Below are 23454 nucleotides of genomic sequence, written 5' to 3' on the forward strand. Positions count from 1 at the left end.
CAATGCCAAGCATCGGCTGGAGTGGTGTAAAGCTCACCGCCATTGGACTCTGAAGCAGTGGAAATTTGTTCTCTGGAGTGATGAATCATTCTTCACCATCTGGCAGTCCGATGGACGAATATAGGTTTGGTGGACGGTAGGAGAATGCTACCGGCCTGCATGCATATTGCCAACTGTAAAGTTTTGTAAAGGAGGAATAATGATCTGGGGCTGTTTTTCTAGTTTGGAAATATTAACGCTAGAGCATACAATGACGTTCTAGACGATTCTGTGCTTCCAACTTTGTGGCAACAGTTTGGGTATGGCCCTTTCCTGTTTCAGCATGACAATGCCCCCGTGCACAAAGCGAGGTCCATGCAGAAATGCTTTGTCGAGATTGTGTGGAAGAAATTGACTGGCCTGCACAGAGCCCTGACCTCAACCCCATCAAACACCTTTGCGATGAATTGGAACACTGGCTTACGCCAGGCCTAACATCAGTGCCTGACCTCGCTAATGCTAACATATTCCAAATCTGTACTAAACTTGTGTATCAGCGAGAAAGAGAAAGCACGTTTCTTCTTGCTCCGAGAAATGAAAGTTGTATAATTTGGCTGTTGGTTATACATAATTAATCTGCATCCATCTATGAGTTGTTTATTTTTCCTCTTAGAAGAAAAAAGACACGACAATAGCATTAAAGCTGAACGGAAGTAAGTCCTCACAGCAATGTTCCAACATCTAGTGGAAAGCCTTCCCAGAAGAGTGGAGGCTGTTATATCAGCAAAGGGGGGGAACAACAAATGAATGCCCATGATTTTGGAATGAGATGTTCGATGATCAGGTGTCCACATACATTTGGTTTTGTAGTGTAAATTTAGCCTCTTGTGAATTGAAGGAAAATTATGCCCCCCCCCAAAAAAAAATCTGTGGTACATTTTTGAGGGAAGCTTGGCTTCCCTTTGGCATCCATGAATACCCACCACAGGCAGAGAGTCGTCTTTGAAAGGATATTACTGATATTACTTTCAATAAATAGAACACAAATGGGAAGAAAGAGATTCTCACCTCTTTTCTCTCTTACCTTCACACGACAAACACACCACCCGACATTTACACACGGTCAAAAGTCGGGACGTTCTTTTCAATATCCACATTTTTTCCCAGTCCATGTCAGGCCTTTTGAGAGGGAACGGCGTGGCAGCACTAGTTGCCCTCTGTGAGTTCCATGGAAATAGAAGGTTGAACTTGTTAGCACACGAGTGTGTGCGTTCAAACATGCACCGGGACAACCTCCAGAGTAGTTTCGCGAAACCAGAGCGGACCAGTCTGATCGTGGCTTACACAGACACCGAGTTAAAAAACATACCAAACGGGGCCCAGAGAAAATTTCCACTTGGTGAGAAGTGGATTGCGAAAGACAGCAAATATGTTTGGAGAAAAATGAGAAACAGGCAGAAGAGTGTGGTAGTGTGATATCAATTCCCCCTCCGGGGCTCTAGCTGGTGCCAATTTGCTGAGTTTTAATCCTGGCTGTGGCCTGGCTGTGCAGTATCACTTAGACTGGGGGTCACCATGACCCGACCTGTGGGGAGGTGGGGAGGCAGACCAGGAGACAGTGAGCAATGTGTCAACAGGCACTGCCATGGAGAGGGGAAGTGAGTGGGATTGGGGTGGGTAGGGTTACAGACACACACCCTCCTGACCCACAGCAGTTAAGTGGTGTGTGTGTGTATGTGTGTGTGTGTGTGTGCTACTACACATTTGTATTTGCCGGTGTGCTTCTTTTAAGAACCACATTCAGTGCCTCGTGTGCTTATTTGAATGATCTAAGATATAGCCTACCCCCTCAGCTCAGCTCAGCTCCCCACTCTTTGGGGTCATGTATGGGCTTGAGACTAATGGAGTGGCCCCCTCCTGATGGTGATTTTTGTCTGACTCACCGCCACGATGTCTCCCAGGTGCCCCGGGTCCACCACCACAGGGCACGGAAATCTCTCGCCGCCCCTAAACGCGACGGCAGATCCCTCTAGCTGATCCATCACCGAGGGGCGGGAAATGAAAGGAGAACTACGATGATGGAATGGGATTACATCGCCCAGTATTGAGAACAGTTCCTTAAACGGATTGACAAGGGCACCCTATTCCATAGTGCACTGCTTTTGACCAGGGCCCACATAAGTGTCTGGTCAAAGGTAGTGCACTATAGTGGCCTCTGTAATTATTGGGACAGTGAAGCATTTTTTATTCTGTTGGCTCTTAAATCCAACAATGACTATGAGGCTGAAGTGCAGACAGTCAGCTTTAATTTGAGGGTATTTTCATTCATATCAGCTGAACCGTTTAGAAATTACAGCACTTTTTTGTTCATAGTCCCCTCCCATTTTAGGGGACCAAAAGTGTTTTGACAAATCCACTTGTACAGTATGTGTATTCAAGTAGTAAAAAGTTAAGTAGTTGGTCCCATATGTGTAGCACGCAATGACTACATCAAGCTTGTGACTCGACATACTTGTTGGATGCATTTGCGGTTTATTTTGGTTGTGTTTCAGATTATTTTGTGCCCAATGTAAATGAATGGTAAATAATGTATTGTGTAATTCTGGAGTAATTTGTATTGTAAAGAAGAATATAATATGTTTCTGAACACTTCTACATGAATGTCGATGCTACCATGATTATGGATAATCCTGAATGAATCGTGAATAATGATGAGTGAGAAAGTTACATAAATATCACACCCCCAAGACATGCTAACCTTTCACCATTACAATAACATGGGAGGCTAGCATTTCATATCATACCCCCGAGAAATGCTAACGTCTCACCATTAAAATAACAAGGGAGGTTTGCATTTTATATCATACCTCCGAGACATGCTAACGTCTCACCATTAAAATAACAAGGGAGATTAGCATTTTATATCATACCTCCGAGACATGCTAACGTCTCACCATTAAAATAACAAGGGAGGCTAGCATTTCATATCATACCCCTGAGAAATGCTAACGTCTCACCATTAAAATAACAAGGGAGGTTTGCATTTTATATCATACCTCCGAGACATGCTAACGTCTCACCATTAAAATAACAAGGGAGATTAGCATTTTATATCATACCTCCGAGACATGCTAACGTCTCACCATTAAAATAACAAGGGAGGCTAGCATTTCATATCATACCCCCGAGAAATGCTAACGTCTCACCATTAAAATAACAAGGGAGGTTAGCATTTTATATCATATCTCCGAGACATGCTAACGTCTCACCATTAAAATAACAAGGGAGATTAGCATTTTATATCGTACCTCCGAGACATGCTAACGTCTCACCATTACAATAACAAGGGAGGTTAGCATTTTTGGGGGTATGATATTTGTGCCTAACTTTTTCACTGCCCAGGTTTGGTCTGTGTCTGACTGGGGCTGCAGAAGTTGCTGTCTATCTGGTCTGCATCCCACTCACGCTCCATAGGTACACAGTAAGCGATGCAGGGGTTTCACAGGGAAAACAGCACATTTCTTAGCAAGCTCCGGGCAGACGTACAGATGTGAAGTCATACGCACTCATACGTGGGCAAGCGTGCACACACATGCATGCACACACACACACACACCCACACACACACAAACGCGCACGTACGTGTGCACGCACACGCACACACACACACACACACACACAGCTTGGCAGCACTGTTTACTGAGATTCAACCACTTTGGTGCCGTAGGGAAAATAAAGAGAGGTGTTAATGGGAGAAAGTCATACATGTTCCGTACTGCTACTGCTTGTTACTAATCACAATGTGTTCATGAGAACTGCTTGTTGTTCTTCTTCCTGTTTAGTTCTGTGTTTGTCGGTCATGCGGTGCTGGTGCTACGGACCCCCCTCCACACCGGAGAGCCAGAAATAGCCCCTCGTTGTGCTTGATAAATAGGCGTCTACTGGCCCTTCGGTGAAACAGTGTGCGTCAGTGATGTTGGGACTTTCCCCCTCTCTCTCTTCCGTGTTTTCCTCCCTCATTTTTCCCCCTTCTCTCTCCCTCACTGCTGAGAGGAGTGTCACCTCCCCCTCTTGCTTCTCTCTCTCTCTCTCTCTCCTCCCGAACCACTTGCCATTCGGAGCATGCAGACTGCAGGCAGCGCTGGAGCTCTTGTCTCGCTGCCTCTCCTGCAGCGGGAATTGGAGGGGGTTAGTGTCAGCCTGATAGCCAGCCCTCACCCCCTCAACGCCTTCCTCCTTCTCCTCCTCCTCGTCCTTCTCCCTCCCTCCGTACTGCAGACCTTGGCCCTCAGCCCAACACACTTAATATTATCTCTTTGTTTCCCTCTCCTCTCCGACCCTCTTTTGCCTTCTATTTTTAAACATTTGCAGCCTGTTACATTATGTCTCCTCAAGCAAAGGATTTAGTGTGTTTTCAGGAACGACTCATCAAGTAAGGATACATCAGTTAAAGCGGCAATCAGCAGTAGAAACACTAACAAAGTGTACTCCCCTGCCTCTTAGTTCGGTAACAACCTGACAGATGGGGCTGGATAAATGTACCCACTCTCAAATTCATAGACAGAGCTATGGATGCAATGACCGACCATCCATTTTAAACATGTTTTGAGGCTATACAGTGTTTGTTTCTATTTTCTCTGTTTACAAACATCGATGTACTGTGAAAGCAAGTTTGTATTTTAGGTTCTGATGGGGTACGACAGTTGAACTAAGTTCATGAGGCATTTATACGTTATATTCTTCAAGAGCCAATGGGTTCATATCATCAAATTATGAGTACAAAAGTGGATGTAGCAACTGCAGATCTGATGGCCCCTTTAAGCAGTCAAATTGAATATATCTTCCCCATGTTGGATATAACAGAATTTTATTTTTATTTTTGTTAGGTACAATTGCTCTTTGACCCCATTGTTATAGTGCTATGCCACAAGAACACAGAGCTGTCAGTATTGCTTAAGTGATGCTCTTAATGTAAGAGAGGATTCCGGAACAAGTAGGTGAACCCAGTTACTTCCTCCTCCACTCAGATTCCACTTAACTTTTTGCATCAGCAATTTGATGCGTGCATGCTGACGTTAGCAAAATTCCAGTAACTTTTCCATAGTTCCCAGGTTTTCCAGAAATCCCTGGTTGCACGATTCTGGTTTCCAGAAATCTTTTTGGGATATAATAATACTTAAAAAAATAAATAAATAGCATGTCTGACCATTATGCGCATCACACATGTACATGAATCCACGCATTCTGCACATGTCCTCTATATAGCTCATGATTAGCTTAGGATTCCCACTCTTTTATGTGTCCACTGCTTGTCCCTTGGCCACAGACCATAATACCATCAGACAGCACAGAGCAGCTCCAAAGTGTCTGTGCCTGTGTGTGTGTATTTGTGTGTGTGTGTGTGTGTGTGTGTGTGTGTGTGTGTGTGTGTGCGTGCGTGCGTGTGTGTGTGTGTTTGTGCGTGTGTGTGTGTGTGTGTGTGTGTGTGTGTGTGTGTGTGTGTGTGTGTGTGTGTGTGTGTGTGTGTGCTTGTGCGTGTGCGTGTGTGTGTGTGATTGTGCGTGTGTATGTGTGTGTGTGCGTGCGTGCGTGTGTGTGTGTGTTTGTGCGTGTGTGTGTGTGTGTGTGTGTGTGTGTGTGTGTGTGTGTGTGTGCTTGTGCGTGTGCGTGTGTGTGTGTGATTGTGCATGTGTATGTGTGTGTGTGCGTGCGTGCGTGTGTGTGTGTGTGCGTGTGTGTGTGTGTGTGTGTGTGCGTGCGTGCGCCTGCATGTGTGTGTGTAATTTAAAGAGTATGCATAAAGCCTGTTAGAAGGCTTGCTCCTCCTCAGACGCACAGCTATGGGAGCTACACTAAACCAGAATGGCAGGAGAACCCATTTAAAAACAACACGGCGTTGTGATACCATTACTGGCCATGTAAACAGCAGACACTGAGACAAACCAGGCGAGCCAAGGCTTTTTTTTTTGGAATGTAGTGAAGTGGAAACCACACGTGTGTGTGTGTGTGTGTGTGTGTGTGTGTGTGTGTGTGTGTGTGTGTGTGTGTGTGTGTGTGTGTGTGTGTGTGTGTGTGTGTGTGTGTGTGTGTGCGTGCGCGTGTGTTTGTGTGTGCGTGCGCGTGTGTGTGTGTGCGCGTGTTTGTTGGGGCCGGGCAGTAGTTGTCAGTATTCAATGTCGGACTAAAGGTTAAGGGTAAGTATTCATATCTGATCTATAACCTATGACCCCCACACGCACGCATTTATTGTGACTTTTTATGGGCCTACTTGGTTATGTAATACCACTGCACCTTTAACAAACTTAACCAATGGTTACCTTAAAGTACTAATTAAGTCGTTTTTTGAGGGTATCTGTACTTTACTATTTATATTTTTGGCAACTTTTACTTCACTACATTCCTAAAGAAAATAATGTACTTTTTTCACATTTTCCCTGACACTCAAAAATATTTGTTATATTTTGACAGGAAATTGGTCAAATTTACACACTTATCAAAAGAACATCCCTGGTCATCCCTACTGCCTCTGACCTGGCGGACTCACTAAACACAAATGCTTTGTTTGTAAATGATGTCTGTGTGCGATATTTAAAAAAAGTTGTGCAGTCTGGTTTGCTTAATATAAGAAATTTGAAATGATTTATACTTTTCCTTTTGATACTTAAGTACATTTTAGCAATTCCATTTACTGTTGATATTTAAATTTATTTAAAACCAAATACTTTTATACTTTTACTCCGGTAGTAGTTTACTGGGTTTCACTTTTACTTGAGTCACTTGCTATTAAGGTATCTTTACTTTTACTGAAGTATCAAATCAAATCAAATGTTATTTGTCACATACACATGGTTAGCAGATGTTAATGCGAGTGTAGCGAGATGCTTGTGCTTCCAGTTCCGACAATGCAGTAATATCCAACGAGAAATCTAACCTAACAATTTCACAACAATTCCTTTATACACACAAGTGTAAATGAATGAATATGAATATGTACATAAAAATATATGAATGAGTGATGGTATAGAACATCATTGTTTGAATGTTAAAGGACGAGACAGAGGCATTGATGCCATCATACACCCATAACAATCATAGGCAAGATGCAGTGGATGGTATAGAGTACAGTATATACATATGAGATGACTAATGTAGGGTATGTAAACATTATATAAAGTGGCATTGTTTAAAGTGGCTAGTGATACATTTATTACATACATTTGTCCAGTGGCTGGAGTTAAGTCAGTATGTTGGCAGTTAGTGACAGGTGTTTAACAGTCTGATGGCCTTGAGATAGAAGCTGTTTTTCAGTCTCTTGGTCCTTGCTTTGATGCACCTGTACTGACCTCACCTTCTGGATGATAGCGGGGTGAACAGGCAGTGGCTCGGGTGGTTGTTGTCCTTGATGATCTTTTTGGCCTTCCTGTGACATCGGGTGGTGTAGGTGTCCTGGAGGGCAGGCGATTTGCCCCCGGTGATGCGTTGTGCAGACCTCACTACCCTCTGGAGAGCCTTACGGGATGCTCTCGATTGTGCATCTGTAAAAGTGAGTGTTTTTGGTGACAAGCCAAATTTCTTCAGCCTCCTGAGGTTGCCCACGCTGTCTGTGTGGTTGGACCATTTCAGTTTGTCCTTGATGTGTACTTTCTATCCTCTCCATTACTGTCCCGTCGATGTGGATAGGGAGGTGCTCCCTCTGCTGTTTCCTGAAGTCCACGATCATCTCCTTTGTTTTGTTGACGTTGAGTGTGAGGTTATTTTCCTGACACCACACTCCGAGGGCCCTCACCTCCTCCCTGTAGGCCGTCTCGTCGTTGTTGGTAATCAAGCCTACCACTGTAGTGTCGTCTGCCACGCAGTCGTGGGTGAACAGGGAGTACAGAAGAGGGCTGAGAACTCACCCTTGTGGGGCCCCAGTGTTGAGGATCAGCGGGGCGGAGATGTTGTTACCTACCCTCACCACCTGGGGGTTTCCCGTCAGGAAGTCCAGGACCCAGTTGCACAGGTGCTATGATGTTTGTTAAATGCAGAGCTGTAGTCGATGAACAGCATTCTCACATAGGTATTCCTCTTGTCCAGATGTGTTAGGGCAGTGTGGTTGCGATTGCGTCGTCTGTGGACCTATTGGGGCGGTAAGCATATTGGAGTGGGTCTAGGGTCTAGGGTGTCAGGTATGACACTGATGAATATATGCCTATACCTAATCAGAAAAACTGAGTTCGAAAGACCTCATTTTCTGCTGGTTAATCTGTTTGTTAATTCCAGGATAAAACCCAGTATAATCATATTTTCTCATTTCATCTCACCACATTCTACACTTAAAGAGGCTCACTGGGGAGGCATGCAGAGCCTGGTTTATTTTCCTGTAATCAAACCAGGTTGATGGTCGCAGTTTCGCTGTAGCTCTTTAAGCTCCACTTAATGAGAACTAGTCAAAAGCGTTGCTGCTCATCCCTGGAACCACCGACACACACACACACACACACACACACACACACACACCCACACACACACACACACACACACACACACACACACATACAAACACACACCGCTGTAGAGCAGCTCAACTTATCTTATTGAGGATCCTGCTGAGCCATTATCTACTGTTAACCCAATGTGGTTTATCTCCCTCTCTCTTTCTCTCTAGGAGTCAGGGTCCTCTCTCTCTCTATCTCCCTCTCTCTTTCTCTCTCTCTCCCTCTCTCTCGCTCTCTCTTTCTGTAGGAGTCAGTGTACCCCCTCTCTCTCTATCTCCCCTCCCTCTCACTTTTTCTTCATTCTCTAAGCCTGGAGTCAGTGTAACCAACGTGGACAGTAATTGTTCCTTGCATTGGGCCTTAATTGAATTGACAAGGAGCCGGAATTGATATCATTTAACACATTGATCTTGAGAGAATGAGACGGGCGCTTTGTGCCAAACCAAAAAAGAAAAGCTCTCTCCCCTCTCTTCTTTTGTTGTCTGACCATATTATTATTATCTCTCTCTCTCTCCAATAGACAGGGTATCTTTCAATTCTCTTTCTATCTCTCTATCATTCTCTCTTTCTGCTCTACCTCTCTTTCTCTCTCTCTTTCTTTGGCTGTCTGCCTCCAGCGTTCCCCCTTATTGTACGCAGATCCCTTCATCATCTCCTCCTCTGTTCTCCTCCCTCATTCCCTTTCCCTGCTCTCTCACATTGCACTGGACATCCATATCATTTTCTGTCTGCCTCGGCCCGAGAATTGCACGTCTTCTTCCGCTATTAGTGGGTAGGGAGTGGGGAATGGAGGAGGGAACGGTGCACGGCGGAGCACGGCAAAGCAATTTGCGCTGAGTGCACTACAATCCATGAGTGATTGGAGCGGGGACTGAGTGAGAAGCGAAGGAACCGCATGTTGGTCCCAGCTGTTGCACGTCGAGCACTCTTAGTAGCTGTCTCTACCATCCATCCATCCATCCAGCCAGCCAGTCTCCTGGGTGAGCTGGAGTCACTTGGCCATTACCGCTTCCATTATCCAACCGCCGCCGTACCTAGAGAGGAGTATGAGCTTACCGCCACGACGCCACCCAGAACCAGAGAAAATGAATGAAGGGAAAGAGTCCCCGTAGAGAATGAATCGGGGAAACAATGAGCAGTTGGGAGACCCTTACGGTCTGTGAATGGGAGCCATTGACAACACGTTGGGGAGATAGAAGTGAAACCACGAAACCCCAACATGCATACTCCGCTATGTGGTCTGTGTCGCGAAATACACGCATGATCCGTGTGTGGCGGATGGATGGATGAATAGTGATGGATGGATGGATGGATGAATAGTGATGGATGGATGGATGGATGGGGGGGGTTGTTGGTTGCTGTTCCCTATTGTGTTGTCAAGGTGGATAATGGACCTGTGTGGGAAGGTGTGTGGGCACAGCCTGGGTGGGCACACACACACACACACACACACACCCGGGAGACCACAGCTGTGACCTGGCCGTGGGGAAACACGAGGCATAGGATTCAACCACTGCAACCTATGATTCATCGTCGTAGGGCCAACGTCGAGAGAACATTTCGATGACGTTTTGACAACAATTTTATTACGAGCAATACATTCTCCATGGCTCGATGTGAGGGAGTTCGGGCAAATATATGTATAATGATATACAATGTAATGATGTGAACGACAGTAATATTTAATGTTATCTAGTTATAGCACTAGGCTCTGGTGACTAGGGTGTATGGTATGTATTGACGTGACATAGCTATGTTTATATAATTGTAACAATTACGAAGACTATAATGTACATTGTAATGGTGGTAATAACAGTTAGCACTAGGGTATATGGCACAATGCATTGATTTGACTTAACTACCATGTGTATGAAGGTTGATTCCGACAAGCTTCTGATTATGCATGGCAGTGTTAGTAATAACAGTTATGCACCAGTGTATAATGGCACAATGTGTTGACGTGACCCAACTAGACATGAAACGCAGATACACATCTATAAGTGGTGTACTATAGGATACATATTCAGCTCTGAGGTATTCAGTGGGGTTTTGGGGGGGGGGGGGGGCTGATTTTGACTGATTTTATCCAGCATTCTACTAGGAGCCCGAGCGAACCTGCTTATAACAGGTTTAGTGTGATTGACGGGTTTTTTCCCTCCCTGGTTAGAATTCCGGCCGCTGTGTTTCCCCGTTTCATAATCTACGTAATGCAGATTCGGAAGAGCTCTAGCTGGCAACTAGGCCAGGGCGATTATCAATTCTTGGAAGAAAGAAAAAACACAAAAGCGCGGACAGGGGTTTTGACTTTGAATACAAAGTCATGGCTTTGATATAGTACACTCTTCCGCCATGATGTGTGTTATGACAATGCAATACAACACAATGGTTTATGAGTGTCTCCTCTCTTATCTTTTCATCTTTGCTTATCTCATTTCTCCTAGTGTGAAACTCATATAATTACATGCAGGTCCTAATTCACAGTGAAATCGAGGGTTGGAAAATCTATTTTTGGACTTCATTTAAATGAATAGCCGTATAGCTATTGACTCTTTGTCGTCGTTGGAATCCCAGATTGCCCCTTTAAGTCACAGGTGTCTAAGTGAGAAGCTTCCTCTCTCTCTCTGAACATCCTCTGATTCTGCTCTCTTTTTTTTTACTTTGGGTGGCATGATCTCTTAATCCTCCGCCTCCCTACAGCGCTTAAATGACACATTAGCATGTGGTTCTCCAGGCAGCCTGGATGACTAATGTCGTTATGTCCTCTCCTCTGCGATACTGGCTTCTGTGTGTGTATGTGTGTGCGTGCACCTAATACGCACACACGCGCACAAAACCAGAAATGTTTCAGCCCTCCAGGACCAAATCAAATCAAATCAAATCAAATGTATTTATATAGCCCTTCGTACATCAGCTGATATCTCAAAGTGCTGTACAGAAACCCAGCCTAAAACCCCAAACAGCAAGCAATGCAGGTGTAGAAGCACGGTGGCTAGGAAAAAACTCCCTAGAAAGGCCAAAACCTAGGAAGAAACCTAGAGAGGAACCAGGCTATGTGGGGTGGCCAGTCCTCTTCTGGCTGTGCCGGGTGGAGATTATAACAGAACATGGCCAATTTGTTCAAATGTTCATAAATGACCAGCATGGTCAAATAATAATAATCACAGGCAGAACAGTTGAAACTGGAGCAGCAGCACGGCCAGGTGGACTGGGGACAGCAAGGAGTCATCATGCCCGGTAGTCCTGAGGCATGGTCCTAGGGCTCAGGTCCTCCGGGAGAGAGAAAGAAAGGGTGAAAGAGAGAATTAGAGAGAGCATACTTAAATTCACACAGGACACCGTATAGGACAGGAGAAGTACTCCAGATATAACAAACTGACCCTAGCCCCCCGACACATAAACTACTGCATCATAAATACTGGAGGCTGAGACAGGAGGGGTCAGGAGACACTGTGGCCCCATCCAATGACACCCCCGGACAGGGCCAAACAGGAAGGATATAACCCCACCCACTTTGCCAAAGCACAGCCCCCACACCACTAGACGGATATCTTCAACCACCAACTTACCATCCTGAGACAAGGCCGAGTATAGCCCACGAAGATCTCCGCCACGGCACAACCCAAGGGGGGGGGGGGGGGGGCGCCAACCCAGACAGGAGGCCCTGCTGTAGGGTTTAAAACCTTATTTGCATATTTCCCAGGGTGCCTGTCGAGTGATTTTTTTTTTGTCACCAGTACCACCCATGACTGTGTTTGCTAGTGACAGAGACATGGTTGTTGCATTCATTCATTTTCTGTCCTGTGGCCTTCAAGTGACATCGTAAGTTAATATGTTGTCATAAAATTGTTATTATTTAAGACAATACATTACATATTTAATAAGGGCTTCTTTTCAGGGCCAAGTTACAGGTAGAGCTCTGCTACCCGACCAGAGCCTGACGAGCCCGGACATTATACATCGGGTTAGGACCGGGTAGGGCCTGTTTTTTCATCAATAACTAGGGTGTGGGCAGGGCTCGGGTATCACTAAATGAATCACTAACATTTTTATGCTGAGCAATTTGCATTGGTTCTGCTGTGCAGTACAGCCATATATGACTAAGATCATAACATGGTGTCAGAAGTGTTTTAATTTCTATAAAAATAGGAGAGATTATATCACAGAAAATAATAATGTTCCTTGAGTTTTGTTGGAATTTGGAGTGAGGTGAAAAGTAGCTAACAGCTAACTGCTCTCTCCGCTCTTCATGGAGCAGCCCAGGCGGAGCCGTTGCTATGGATACTCACAGACTTTAGGAATGCCAAGAATGTGCAAGCTGTCATCAAGGCAAAACGGTGGCTACTTTGAATAATCTTTTTTGAATCACTTTTTGAGTTACTACATGATTCCATATGTGCCATTTCATAGTTTTTATGTCTTCCCTATTATTCTACAATATAAAAAATTTTTAAAAATAAAGAAAAACCCTTGAATGAGTAGGTTTGTTCAAACGTTTGACTGGTACTGTATATCACAGAAGACTGAAATATGACAAAATATTTTGACATAGAAACACCAGATTTTCTGAAATATATTAACAATGTTTCACCCATGAGGCCACTAGATTTGGTAATTTGACTGTAATAAACTAACATTAAGTTTATTTTACACCACTGAGTGTTAATTTAACTCTTTACAGTGTTAATGCAACTTTTTACAGTGTTAATTTAACTCTTGACCCAACACAAGAAATGTTACATTTCTGGAGCCTTTAAGAATGTATCTGTATGTCCAGCCTTTATATTTAGCCTCACAATTAAGTTTTTCCCCATTTTATTTTCAGGACAACCATGGCTACAAGTAGAAGACGAAACGAGTTGACATAATATAAGGTCACTAAACCAAAAACCTGATAACATGAATTAATATGAATACTGTAACTACAGAATTGATTTGCATAGCGGGAAACGAAAATCCAACTAGTCAGTGACAACTGTGTGAAGTATGGAGTTTGTGACAGCAAATTAGTGAGATTTCTACAGTATTATAGACACTCTGTCCTGGGATTGTAGAAAAACCTCTTACTTTCTACTGACTACTGTGTAGCTCGTGAGCGTCATAGAGCGAAACGTGTGTGTTTGTGACACTCAGCTTTTTCTTTGACATTTTTGTAAAAAAGACCCGGCCCTGGACCCCTTCGGGATCTGCCCTTGGCTCACAAACACCGCTCTAGCTCAGCCCCCGTTAATGGAAATAGACAAATCCAGTGGTACAACCCAGAAGTCTGTAGCTCAAACACATGTTTAAAAAGGGTTAGAAGTCCAAAACGGGCCGGCGTTACGGTGGGACTCTCTATTGGGAAAGAGTTCTCCAAGAAACCTTAAGAGCTGAAGAACAATTTAAAACACACACTTGTGTGTATGCCAGGTGGGTTTGCCTTTTGTTGCATTCCCCAAGCCTAGTTAAATATGGGCTTGCAGCCCTGGCCTATCCATCCAGATTATGAGACTGAGGGTTTCTCCTCATTGTTTGGTGCACCGTGCTCTATTACCATTAGGACCGAGGCTGAGGAGCGTGTGTGTGTGTGTGTGTGTGTGTGTGTGTGTGAAACCATTAATTCCTAATGCTGCTCAACATCTATATGGAGGAAAATCCATGCTTCCTCTGGTTGCAGGGGCCTTGGCCCAAGGGCATAACAGCAATACATTACATGAATGGGAGGAATCATATCTATTTCAATGGACTTCCTGTTTTCTCATTCTCTTTCAGAGGCCAGAACTATTAGACCTGGCCGTGGCCCCAAATAGGCCTAGGAATGTAGACATTCCCATTCAGTCATTGACACTCACTGCCTCGCTGCATACAAAGACGTTTGCTTACCATGGGTTGTCATCGATCTCAATCGTCTTGAACAGAACAATACCCAAGGGAATTGGAGTGCAGTGTTTTCATTTCTTTATTCATACCGGTTATTCTCATTGAGACCACGTCTCTTTTACAAGGGGGACCTATTCAAGTCTCCCCATAAACCCATATGCTAAGTGTGTCTGTGAAGATCTCACTCCTCTTGAACCAGACCAGACAATATTTCGAAACAGTAACAATAATAAAAAACAGGACAAGAGTGTCACTTGAATAAACCCTCATGAGAAAGGTAAGAAAATGCTAGGCTGAACAGTCCACTCCGTTAGCCTGATCCTAGATCTGTGTGTGCTGTCTTGCCAACTCTTAAGGCTGTCACTTAAAGTAGCTCATCACTCCATTGTTACATGTCTGTAAATAGAGGTCTCTGATTGGTTGTTATATTGGACAGGAAGTTGTTCCTGCTCTTTAATATATCTATTGGAGTGTATAACCCTTGGGTCATGACCTTCACCTGTGCCTACTTCTCCCAGGGACCCAAATAAGACCATGTGGACAGACAGAGGGGCTCTAGGGGCCCGGACACCGTTTAAATTTCTATGATTGGCCAGAGAATGCTCTCGGGCGGTGGAGGCGTGATTTTAAAGAGGGGGGCCATCGCCGTTTAGTGTGATCTGTTGGGGGCATTCCCCTCTCGCAATTTGTTGTGTGTCTTGTTTTGATGGGAAGCAATTTCAGGCCTAATGGGAAACAATAATGTTTATAGCCCTTGCGGTGACAAACACATTGAGAGTGACAGAACCATCGAGGCACCATGCACGGAGAACGACCTCCCCCCCCCCCAAAAAAATAAACAAAAGAATGAAAGAAGGAAGGAAGGGAGTCGGAGAGGTCTGATCTGAATTCCGATTGGGGCACGAAATAGACAAATAGACGTCAGATGACGTCGATTGTTCTGTTCTGCTTTCAGTATCATAAGGAGAATGGTAACACGACACATACATCCTCCTTAGCACATCATCTCCTTTAAAAAATCTATAGTTCAGTCAACAGAGACAGGGCCCGGTTAAAAGTATTGCAATATATTGGGAATAGTGTGTCATTTGGGACCTTTCAATATTCAATCAAACATTTCTTCAAGTGTAATTTAAGCTGTACAGCAGCACCAGGTCCCATATTGGAAAGCAAATAATGAACACTCCAACAAGACTGATATCTAGCCAAGGACATACACAACGATATGTAGGCCTGTAATATGGGGAACGTCACATCGGAGGCCATAAGGCTCACCATTGTCTCCCGTATCTAGCGCTGTATAACGGAGTGGCTGTAGTCTTGTGACGGCTCTGTAATAGAGTGGACGAGACCTGTGAAACGCTCCCATAGTGACACAATGAGGATATGGTGTTCACATCCAAGACAGGTCTAACCGTTGATGTAAATGATCGTCCGTACCACTCGTCGGCATGTCCAGTATCTACACTACCCTCCATATTAGTATTACACTGCTTCTTTGCTAGGCTAGGATGGGAGAGCATGTACAGATGTAGGGTCTTAATTTGAGCCAGTTTGCTACAGCTGCGATATTATCCTTCGGCAACAGGAAATGTGAATTATTATGTATATTCTAAATAATGGACATTTTTGTAGAGGCTGATACATTGTTCATTGGGGAAAGTCAAGTTTGGCATTACAAACTTTAGAAGCCTTTGTAAATCTCGAATAAACTACACGTTTGCATTTCGTTCTGTGCAGGAAAATTCTCAGCGGCAAAAGTGTGATCAAATTCAGATCCTACGTCTGTAAATGTTAGGTTGTTCTCTCTTCCCACCAAGATAATGATGTTAACACACTCCACTGTAAGGTGGAATTGGAACGGGGTTGCTATGGCAACCGGGCAATTAATTTTGTATGCTCTACTGTTGCTTTGACTGGTGCATCATCGGTGTCTCTGTACAATCTGTTGATTTGGATCTTTGATGCGCTAAGGTATTGCGGTAAGAGACGACTTCTAATGGACCGAACCGTCAGTGTAGCCAGCACCTGGTTGTAACTGAATTCATGTTGAATGCCGCAAACAGAGTTTGTTAAAGGGTGTTTGTTTAAACCCGCCTTCTTACGTCCCCATATGTTCAAGGATTCAAGGATTCTATTTAAGTCCCCTACATACCGTACACCCAATTTTTCACTCCCCTCATCTCTTTGTCTCTCCCTCTTTTTTGCATTCCCTCATCTTCATTTTTTTCCATATATTGTGCCATTTATTTATCTCTCGTTCTCTACGTCTCCCTTTTCTGTCATCTTTACTCCCCTCTCCTTCTGTCTTCTCCTCTCCGTCAAATCCCTCCCGCCTGTCTGAGAAGAGGTTAAGAAGTGTAGCTGTGTGCGATCCCTAACCCCTGACATCTAACCCCGGCCCGTAGGAATCAAGCCGCCTCATCGCCCACCCTAATCACCCTATTAAATCATCCAAAACAAATTCATAACACAACATTAATGATAGCATCTTTATGTCATATTTAATGGCAGCCCCCGACGTAAAGGTTATCTCCGCTTTCATCATCATAGGCCTCCAAATGGGACCCCATACGCTCCAAAGGGGTCACTGCGAAAATGAAAGGGAGTCTACTAAGGTAATTAATAGAATGCTTTGGAATATCAGTCTCAGCTTCAGCATTATTTACGCTCGCCGTAGCCCATAAACAATCAATTGTTTATCCTTCTCTCTGGCAGTGATTCTCCTTTGATTCCATCAGGCAGTAATGGATTTTATATCTCTGATAGGCAATCTGTTTTATACCTATTAACTGTTCACGGCTTGAGGCATGACAATGCATTCAACCGCCAACCAGCCAACCGCCCGGCCCGGCATGCCCAAGTCCATTTCCCAGGCCCCCTAGGGAACACTGCATGTCACCTGCCCCCTGTTTGCCCCCCCCCCCCTCCTCGTCGATCCCTGAGACAATAGATGGAATCTCACCTACGTTACTGCAGCCCCCGTGTCGCTTGAAATGGAACATCGCTCGCCTTTGGTGTGCCATCAATATTTAATGGCCACCACTTCATTTTTCAATTTTTTGAGAGAGAGAGAGATAGAGAAAAGGAAGAAACAGAGAAAGAGAAAGTGAAAGACAGGGAGAGAGAGAGAGAGGGAGAGAGAAAGGGAGAGAGAGATGTTATTGTCATGTAGCGTGAGGTGACACTTGTGACTGCAACCAGCTGCGGGCTGTCTAAGATGGCCTGAGGGAAGAGGGGGCAGAAAGAAGGGCTAGCTGCCGCTAACACCACAGAAACTCCTAATTGTTCTCCAACAAGACAAGGTCTCATATTGACCCCTCTCTCTCTCTCTCTCTGTTTTGTCTTTCTAGTTGCTTACTCACTAACAAAATGAGGTTTTATTCGATGACAGCTAAAGACCCTTGAGAAAGAAGCTATATTTTTGTATTTTTAGTCACTCATTCACTAACAACAACGGGCATCATTTGTTGAGAGCTTTAAGTCCAAGTGGCCTAGTTAGCATGTTCAGAAACCCACCTAGTTACAATTGCGTGTGTACCTCCAAAGCCCACAGCACTTCACTTGCTTTACTTGGTTTCATGCTTGACGGAATTTCTCCGAAACGGTTCCGCAGTTGCTCCCCTGCAAGTCGTCTTCATCTGATGTCTGTCACCACCATCTGATTTGCTCAGTACTCTCCTCAATCGGTGTGTATTGCAGTAGCCTCAAGTTCTTATTTTATACAGCCCTGCGACTTTCTCTTACATCTTGAACATCCAAAGTCACTTATGAGAAAGCGGAGGCAGAGAGTATTCCAGGAATGATTCCCCTCCTCTAATCCCTTTTAACTGCAGTACAAACCTTTGTGCTCCCATTCCCTCCTGTAGTGGAGTACAAGCATAAAGCACTTTTTGATGTGAGCATTTGTGTGTGTGTGTGTGTGTGATAATGAATTAGTGATGTTACACAGGTAACCCTGAGGTAACACTGTGTCTCTGTGTTCCCCTCTACCTCTCTCTACAGACTGGCAGGAAAGAGAAAGGAGACCCGCTGAACTCTGCCATCGACAAGATGACCAAGAAGACCAGGGATCTGCGCAGACAGGTGGGTCACAGTGTCCAAAGCTGGGTTTGATGGACGCCATGTTTGCACCAAAGAGTTACATGATTAGCTATAGACGCCATATGTACACTAAAAAGGCAATCGTACAGGAACAGTCTGGCCAACTCTGTTCCAACACAAACCGGACATGACTGGATAAAAAGAGGACATTTTTGCAGTCCAAGGCAATCGTATCATGAACATAGTTTAGCCAGCTCAGTTCCAACTGAAACTGGACTTAATTGGCTAAAGATGCCATTTTTGCGCTCCAATGCAATTTATATGGACAGTGTGGCCAACTTGGCTTCAAACAACACCTGACATGATTGGCTATAATAGACACACCATATTTTCACTGAAAGGCAATCATACTATACATGGAGAGAGTTTGGCCAATTTAGGCTGAACCCAAATCTGACATAAATGGTTATATGATGGCCAAACCCTCCATAATACCTGATTCTGGGTCTGCACTTACACATTGCACTGACTGACTCTCCATCCAGCATAGACTGCTATTCACTTTACAAACACCGAGCTAAAGAGCCAAATGTGTTTCTGTCATTGAAATCTATCGACCCGATCTTTACACGTATACACTTGATTTCATGAATCCCGGGGAGTATAGAGGCTGAGAGCCCGGAGCTATTACTTTCTCCCAAATTGCAATGCTCCTCTCCATTAGTGGCCCAAAAGGAGACACTTCATGTAGTGTTACATCTTGTTATAGTAATCAAAAGTAAAATTGATTTCTTTGGGAAGGCAATCTCATTTTGCCTCCCTCCCTCTCTACCCATGAAAATATGTTTTTTGTTGTTGTACCGTATAATTCATAGAAAAATGCAGGTGATGGTAGGCGAATGGTAGTCACAGTAACCTAAAAGCTATTCACTTTTATTAAGAGGTGTAGTTCACCTGCTCTGTTGCACAGTATTTAGATGCCAAACAAGTGTTCATCTTAAAGGCTGACTACACCGCTCGCATCGTGTGCAAAACTCGTGTTGCATCGCTTTGCAAAAATAAATGTAGAAATCTATATTGTTCAATTATTGTTCCAACACTGCTCGCGCGCGACAACGAGCGTCTGCGTTGCCAAGGGCTAAAATAGAAGTCAGTTCTATTTCTGATGCAGATCGCGCTGCAAGTCCTGCCTCTCCCATCTCCTCATTGGTAATAACCACGTGGGTGACTGAAAGACAAACAAGGCCAGTGGCGGTAATGCACCTAATTTATGAAAGTTGCCAATTGCAATGTAAAGTCAAGAGAAGAAAAAGCCTAGAAGGAGGAGAGATGACTAGAAACAGTTTGTGGATTAATTGGTAGAGTAGAGGACCTTCAGCATTTCAGATAATATAACAACTCAATGTTTATATCCCAGGACAAATTAGCTAGCAACAGAAAGCTAGCTAAATAGGACAATTTAGCTAGCAAGTGCAAGCTAACATGCTAAATTGCCATAAATGTTGAATGCTTTTCGACCTGTCCCCAAATTAATATAATTGGTTCAGAGTTTGTTTTGATATTTTAACCTGCGTGTCGTGATCACGTTTGGTGTGGGGGGACAAAATACATTTATGCACGATGGCGCACGATGGCGCATGCCCGCAGCCAGTTTGGGTTCCGTGTTACGGTATATCTTTAAAATGGCAATGACCTATAGTACCACAGCCATTAATAACTTAAATATTGGTCTAATAACCAATTAACTGAAAACAGAGATTGCTCAACGCAGACTGAACATGGTCTCCACCCTAAGATACAGGAAGTCTTTATGGGTCTTATGTACTATATGTACTCAATGTACTATATAGTCAGACGTAGAATAAACAGAGAGGAGACAAAGGGAACATATAAGAGACATACAGTGGTTTGTCCTTTAAAAGTTGCAGCGTATTCTGTGGCATGTTATTTAAGTGCCAAACACTGGTACCATTAATGCTAGTTAGTGCTAGTTTGACCACCAGAGGGCATCTTTGAGAAGCATTTGATATCCTTCAATAGTGGCTGTACGAGAGAATTTAAAACCTTTTTTGTAAGAACATAGTATATATATGGAACTGATTTTAAGAAATGTTGCTTAATTCATTTGATTAATATTATGGTGTTTCTGTTCCAAGAACAACTAAAAACCCTCTCGGTTACCGTTAAGATGAAATTAATAATATGGTGCTGTACAACGTGACGGTCGGTAGGCTACAGTACTTGCGGGCACGCGGGAGACCGTGGTTCAATTCCCCGACGGGGAGGGGTAATAAGTAATATGATTATTGTGGCAGATGTTTGTGTATATAGCACATTTTATGTTTAGGTTCGTGCCTTGAACCACACACGCTTTTTGGATATAGCTGGAGAACTGCTGGGCAATCCCATTGTGCACAAATCAGGAGCCATGATCAACATATAGTCTTGCTAATAACCGGGTTAATAATATATCTGTGAGAATATCCAAGGGGCTTTTATATAATTCTAAATTAATAATAATAATTGCTTTGTTTAGATTATTTTGTTTTCAAATAACGGAAAATGAGCGAGAAAAGGGCCATTCTTGAACATGTGGTGAGATATTGTTACTAATTTGTAAACAAAGCCAGTTTGTTATTTCGAATGATTTCTGGTTTTAGAGGGAGAGAAACCTAAAAACCTACTGTCATCTTATGGGTCTCCCAGTCAAGGACGGCACAGGTATTGAACCAGCATCTGTAGCAATACACCTTGCACTGCTTAGACCGTTGCGCCACTCAGATGCTGTACAATGTGATCGGTCGGGAGTGGGCTACACTACTACAGTAAGAGCAAAACACCAGTCTCAACGTCAACAATGAAGAGGCGACTCTGGGATGCTGGCCTTCTAGGCAGAGTTCCTCTGTCCAGTGTCTGTGTTATTTTGCCCATCTTAATCTTTTCTTTGTATTGGCCAGTCTGAGATATGGCTTTTTCTTTGCAACTCTGCCTAGAAGGCCAGCATCCCGGAGTCACTTCCTCACTGTTGACATTGAGACTGGTGTCTCAATTATATTCTTATTTGCAATAAAAGTGACTCGAAAATGACACATCATTTACCATTCATTTCTATTGGGCACAAAATAACCTGAAACACAACCAAAGCAAACAGCAAATGCATCCAACAACATTGTAGAGTCACAAGCTTGATGTACTGTAGTCATTGCATGCTATACATTTGGGACAAAATACTTTTGCTCCCCTAAAATGGGGGACTACAAAAAGTGCTGTAATTTCTAAATGGTTTACCCGATATGAATGAAAATATCCTACAATTAATGCTGACAGTCTGCTAATTAACCCCCATAGTTGTTGTGCCATTTCAAATCTAAAGTGCTCCAGTACAGAGCCAAAATAACAAAACATTTTTTCACTGTCCCAAAACATTTAGAGTTCGATGTAGAGGAGCCAGAGTGGAGACATAGAGGAGACATAGTGGAGACAGAGGGTAGACATAGAGGAGACATGGAGGAGAGAGAAGGTAGACATAGGGGAGACAGAATGTAGACATAGGGGAGACAGAAGGTAGACATAGGGGAGACAGAAGGTAGACATAGAGTAGACAGAGGGTAGACAGAGGATAGATAGAGGGTAGAGACATAGTGGAGACATAGAGGAGACAGAAGGTAGACATAGAGGAGACAGAGGGTCGACAGAGGGTAGACAGAGGGGAGACATAGAGGAGACATGGAGGAGACAGAAGGTAGACATAGGGGAGACAGAATGTAGACATAGGGGAGACAGAAGGTAGACATAGAGTAAACAGAGGGTAGACAGAGGGTAGACAGAGGATAGATAGAGGGTAGAGACATAGTGGAGACATAGAGGAGACAGAAGGTAGACATAGAGGAGACAGAGGGGAGACATAGAGGAGACAGAGGGTAGACATAGAGTAGACAGAGGGTAGACAGGGGGTAGACATAGTGGAGACATAGAGGAGACATAGAGGAGACAGAGGGGAGACATAGAGGAGACAGAGGGGAGACAGAAGGTAGACAGAGGGTAGACAGGGGGTAGACATAGTGGAGACATAGAGGAGACATAGAGGAGACAGAGGGGAGACATAGAGGAGACAGAGGGGAGACAGAAGGTAGACATAGAGTAGACAGAGGGTAGACAGAGGGGAGTCATAGTGGATACATAGAGGAGACATAGAGGCAGAAGGTAGACATAGGGGAGACAGAGGAGACAGAGGGTAGACAGAGGGTAGACAGAAAGTAGACATAGAGTAGACAGAGGGTAGACAGTGTGTAGACATAGTGGAGACATAGTGGAGACATAGAGGAGACATAGAGGAGACAGAAGGTAGACATAGAGGAGACATAGAGGAGGCAGAAGGTAGACATAGAGGAGACAGAGGGGAGACATAGAGGAGACAGAGGGTAGACATAGAGTAGACAGAGGGTAGACAGGGGGTAGACATAGTGGAGACATAGAGGAGACATAGAGGAGACAGAGGGGAGACATAGAGGAGACAGAGGGGAGACAGAAGGTAGACATAGAGTAGACAGAGGGTAGACAGAGGGGAGTCATAGTGGATACATAGAGGAGACATAGAGGCAGAAGGTAGACATAGGGGAGACAGAGGAGACAGAGGGTAGACAGAGGGTAGACAGAAAGTAGACATAGAGTAGACAGAGGGTAGACAGTGTGTAGACATAGTGGAGACATAGTGGAGACATAGAGGAGACATAGAGGAGACAGAAGGTAGACATAGAGGAGATAGAGGGGAGACAGAAGGTAGACAGAGGGTAGACATAGGGTAGACAGAGGGGAGACATTGTGGAGGCATAGAGGAGACATAGAGGAGGCAGAAGGTAGACAGAGGAGATAGAGGGGAGACAGAGGGGAGACATAGAGGAGGCAGAAGGTAGACATAGAGGGGAGACATAGAGGAGACAGAGGGTAGACAGAGGGTAGACATAGTGGAGACATAGAGGAGACAGAGGGGAGACAGAAGGTAGACATAGAGGAGACAGAGGGGAGACATAGTGTCGCTCTTGCTGCTGGTGAGTCTCTGATCCACCTCTACACAGACGACACCATTCTGTGTACTTCT

The 23454-nt window shown here is 44.2% G+C and overlaps 1 protein-coding gene across 1 annotated transcript in view; it reads left to right on the plus strand.

The window, feature by feature from the left end:
- The window catches only part of LOC109894191 (catenin alpha-2), a 690086-nt gene that overhangs the window by 495934 nt on the left and 170698 nt on the right, over nucleotides 1-23454 (plus strand). Inside the window, 1 exon segment of the mRNA XM_020487470.2 lies at nucleotides 18318-18398. Coding sequence (XP_020343059.1) covers nucleotides 18318-18398 — 81 coding nt within the window.

Source organism: Oncorhynchus kisutch, linkage group LG7 (genome assembly GCF_002021735.2).
Source record: "Oncorhynchus kisutch isolate 150728-3 linkage group LG7, Okis_V2, whole genome shotgun sequence".
Taxonomy (NCBI): Eukaryota; Metazoa; Chordata; class Actinopteri; order Salmoniformes; family Salmonidae; genus Oncorhynchus; species Oncorhynchus kisutch.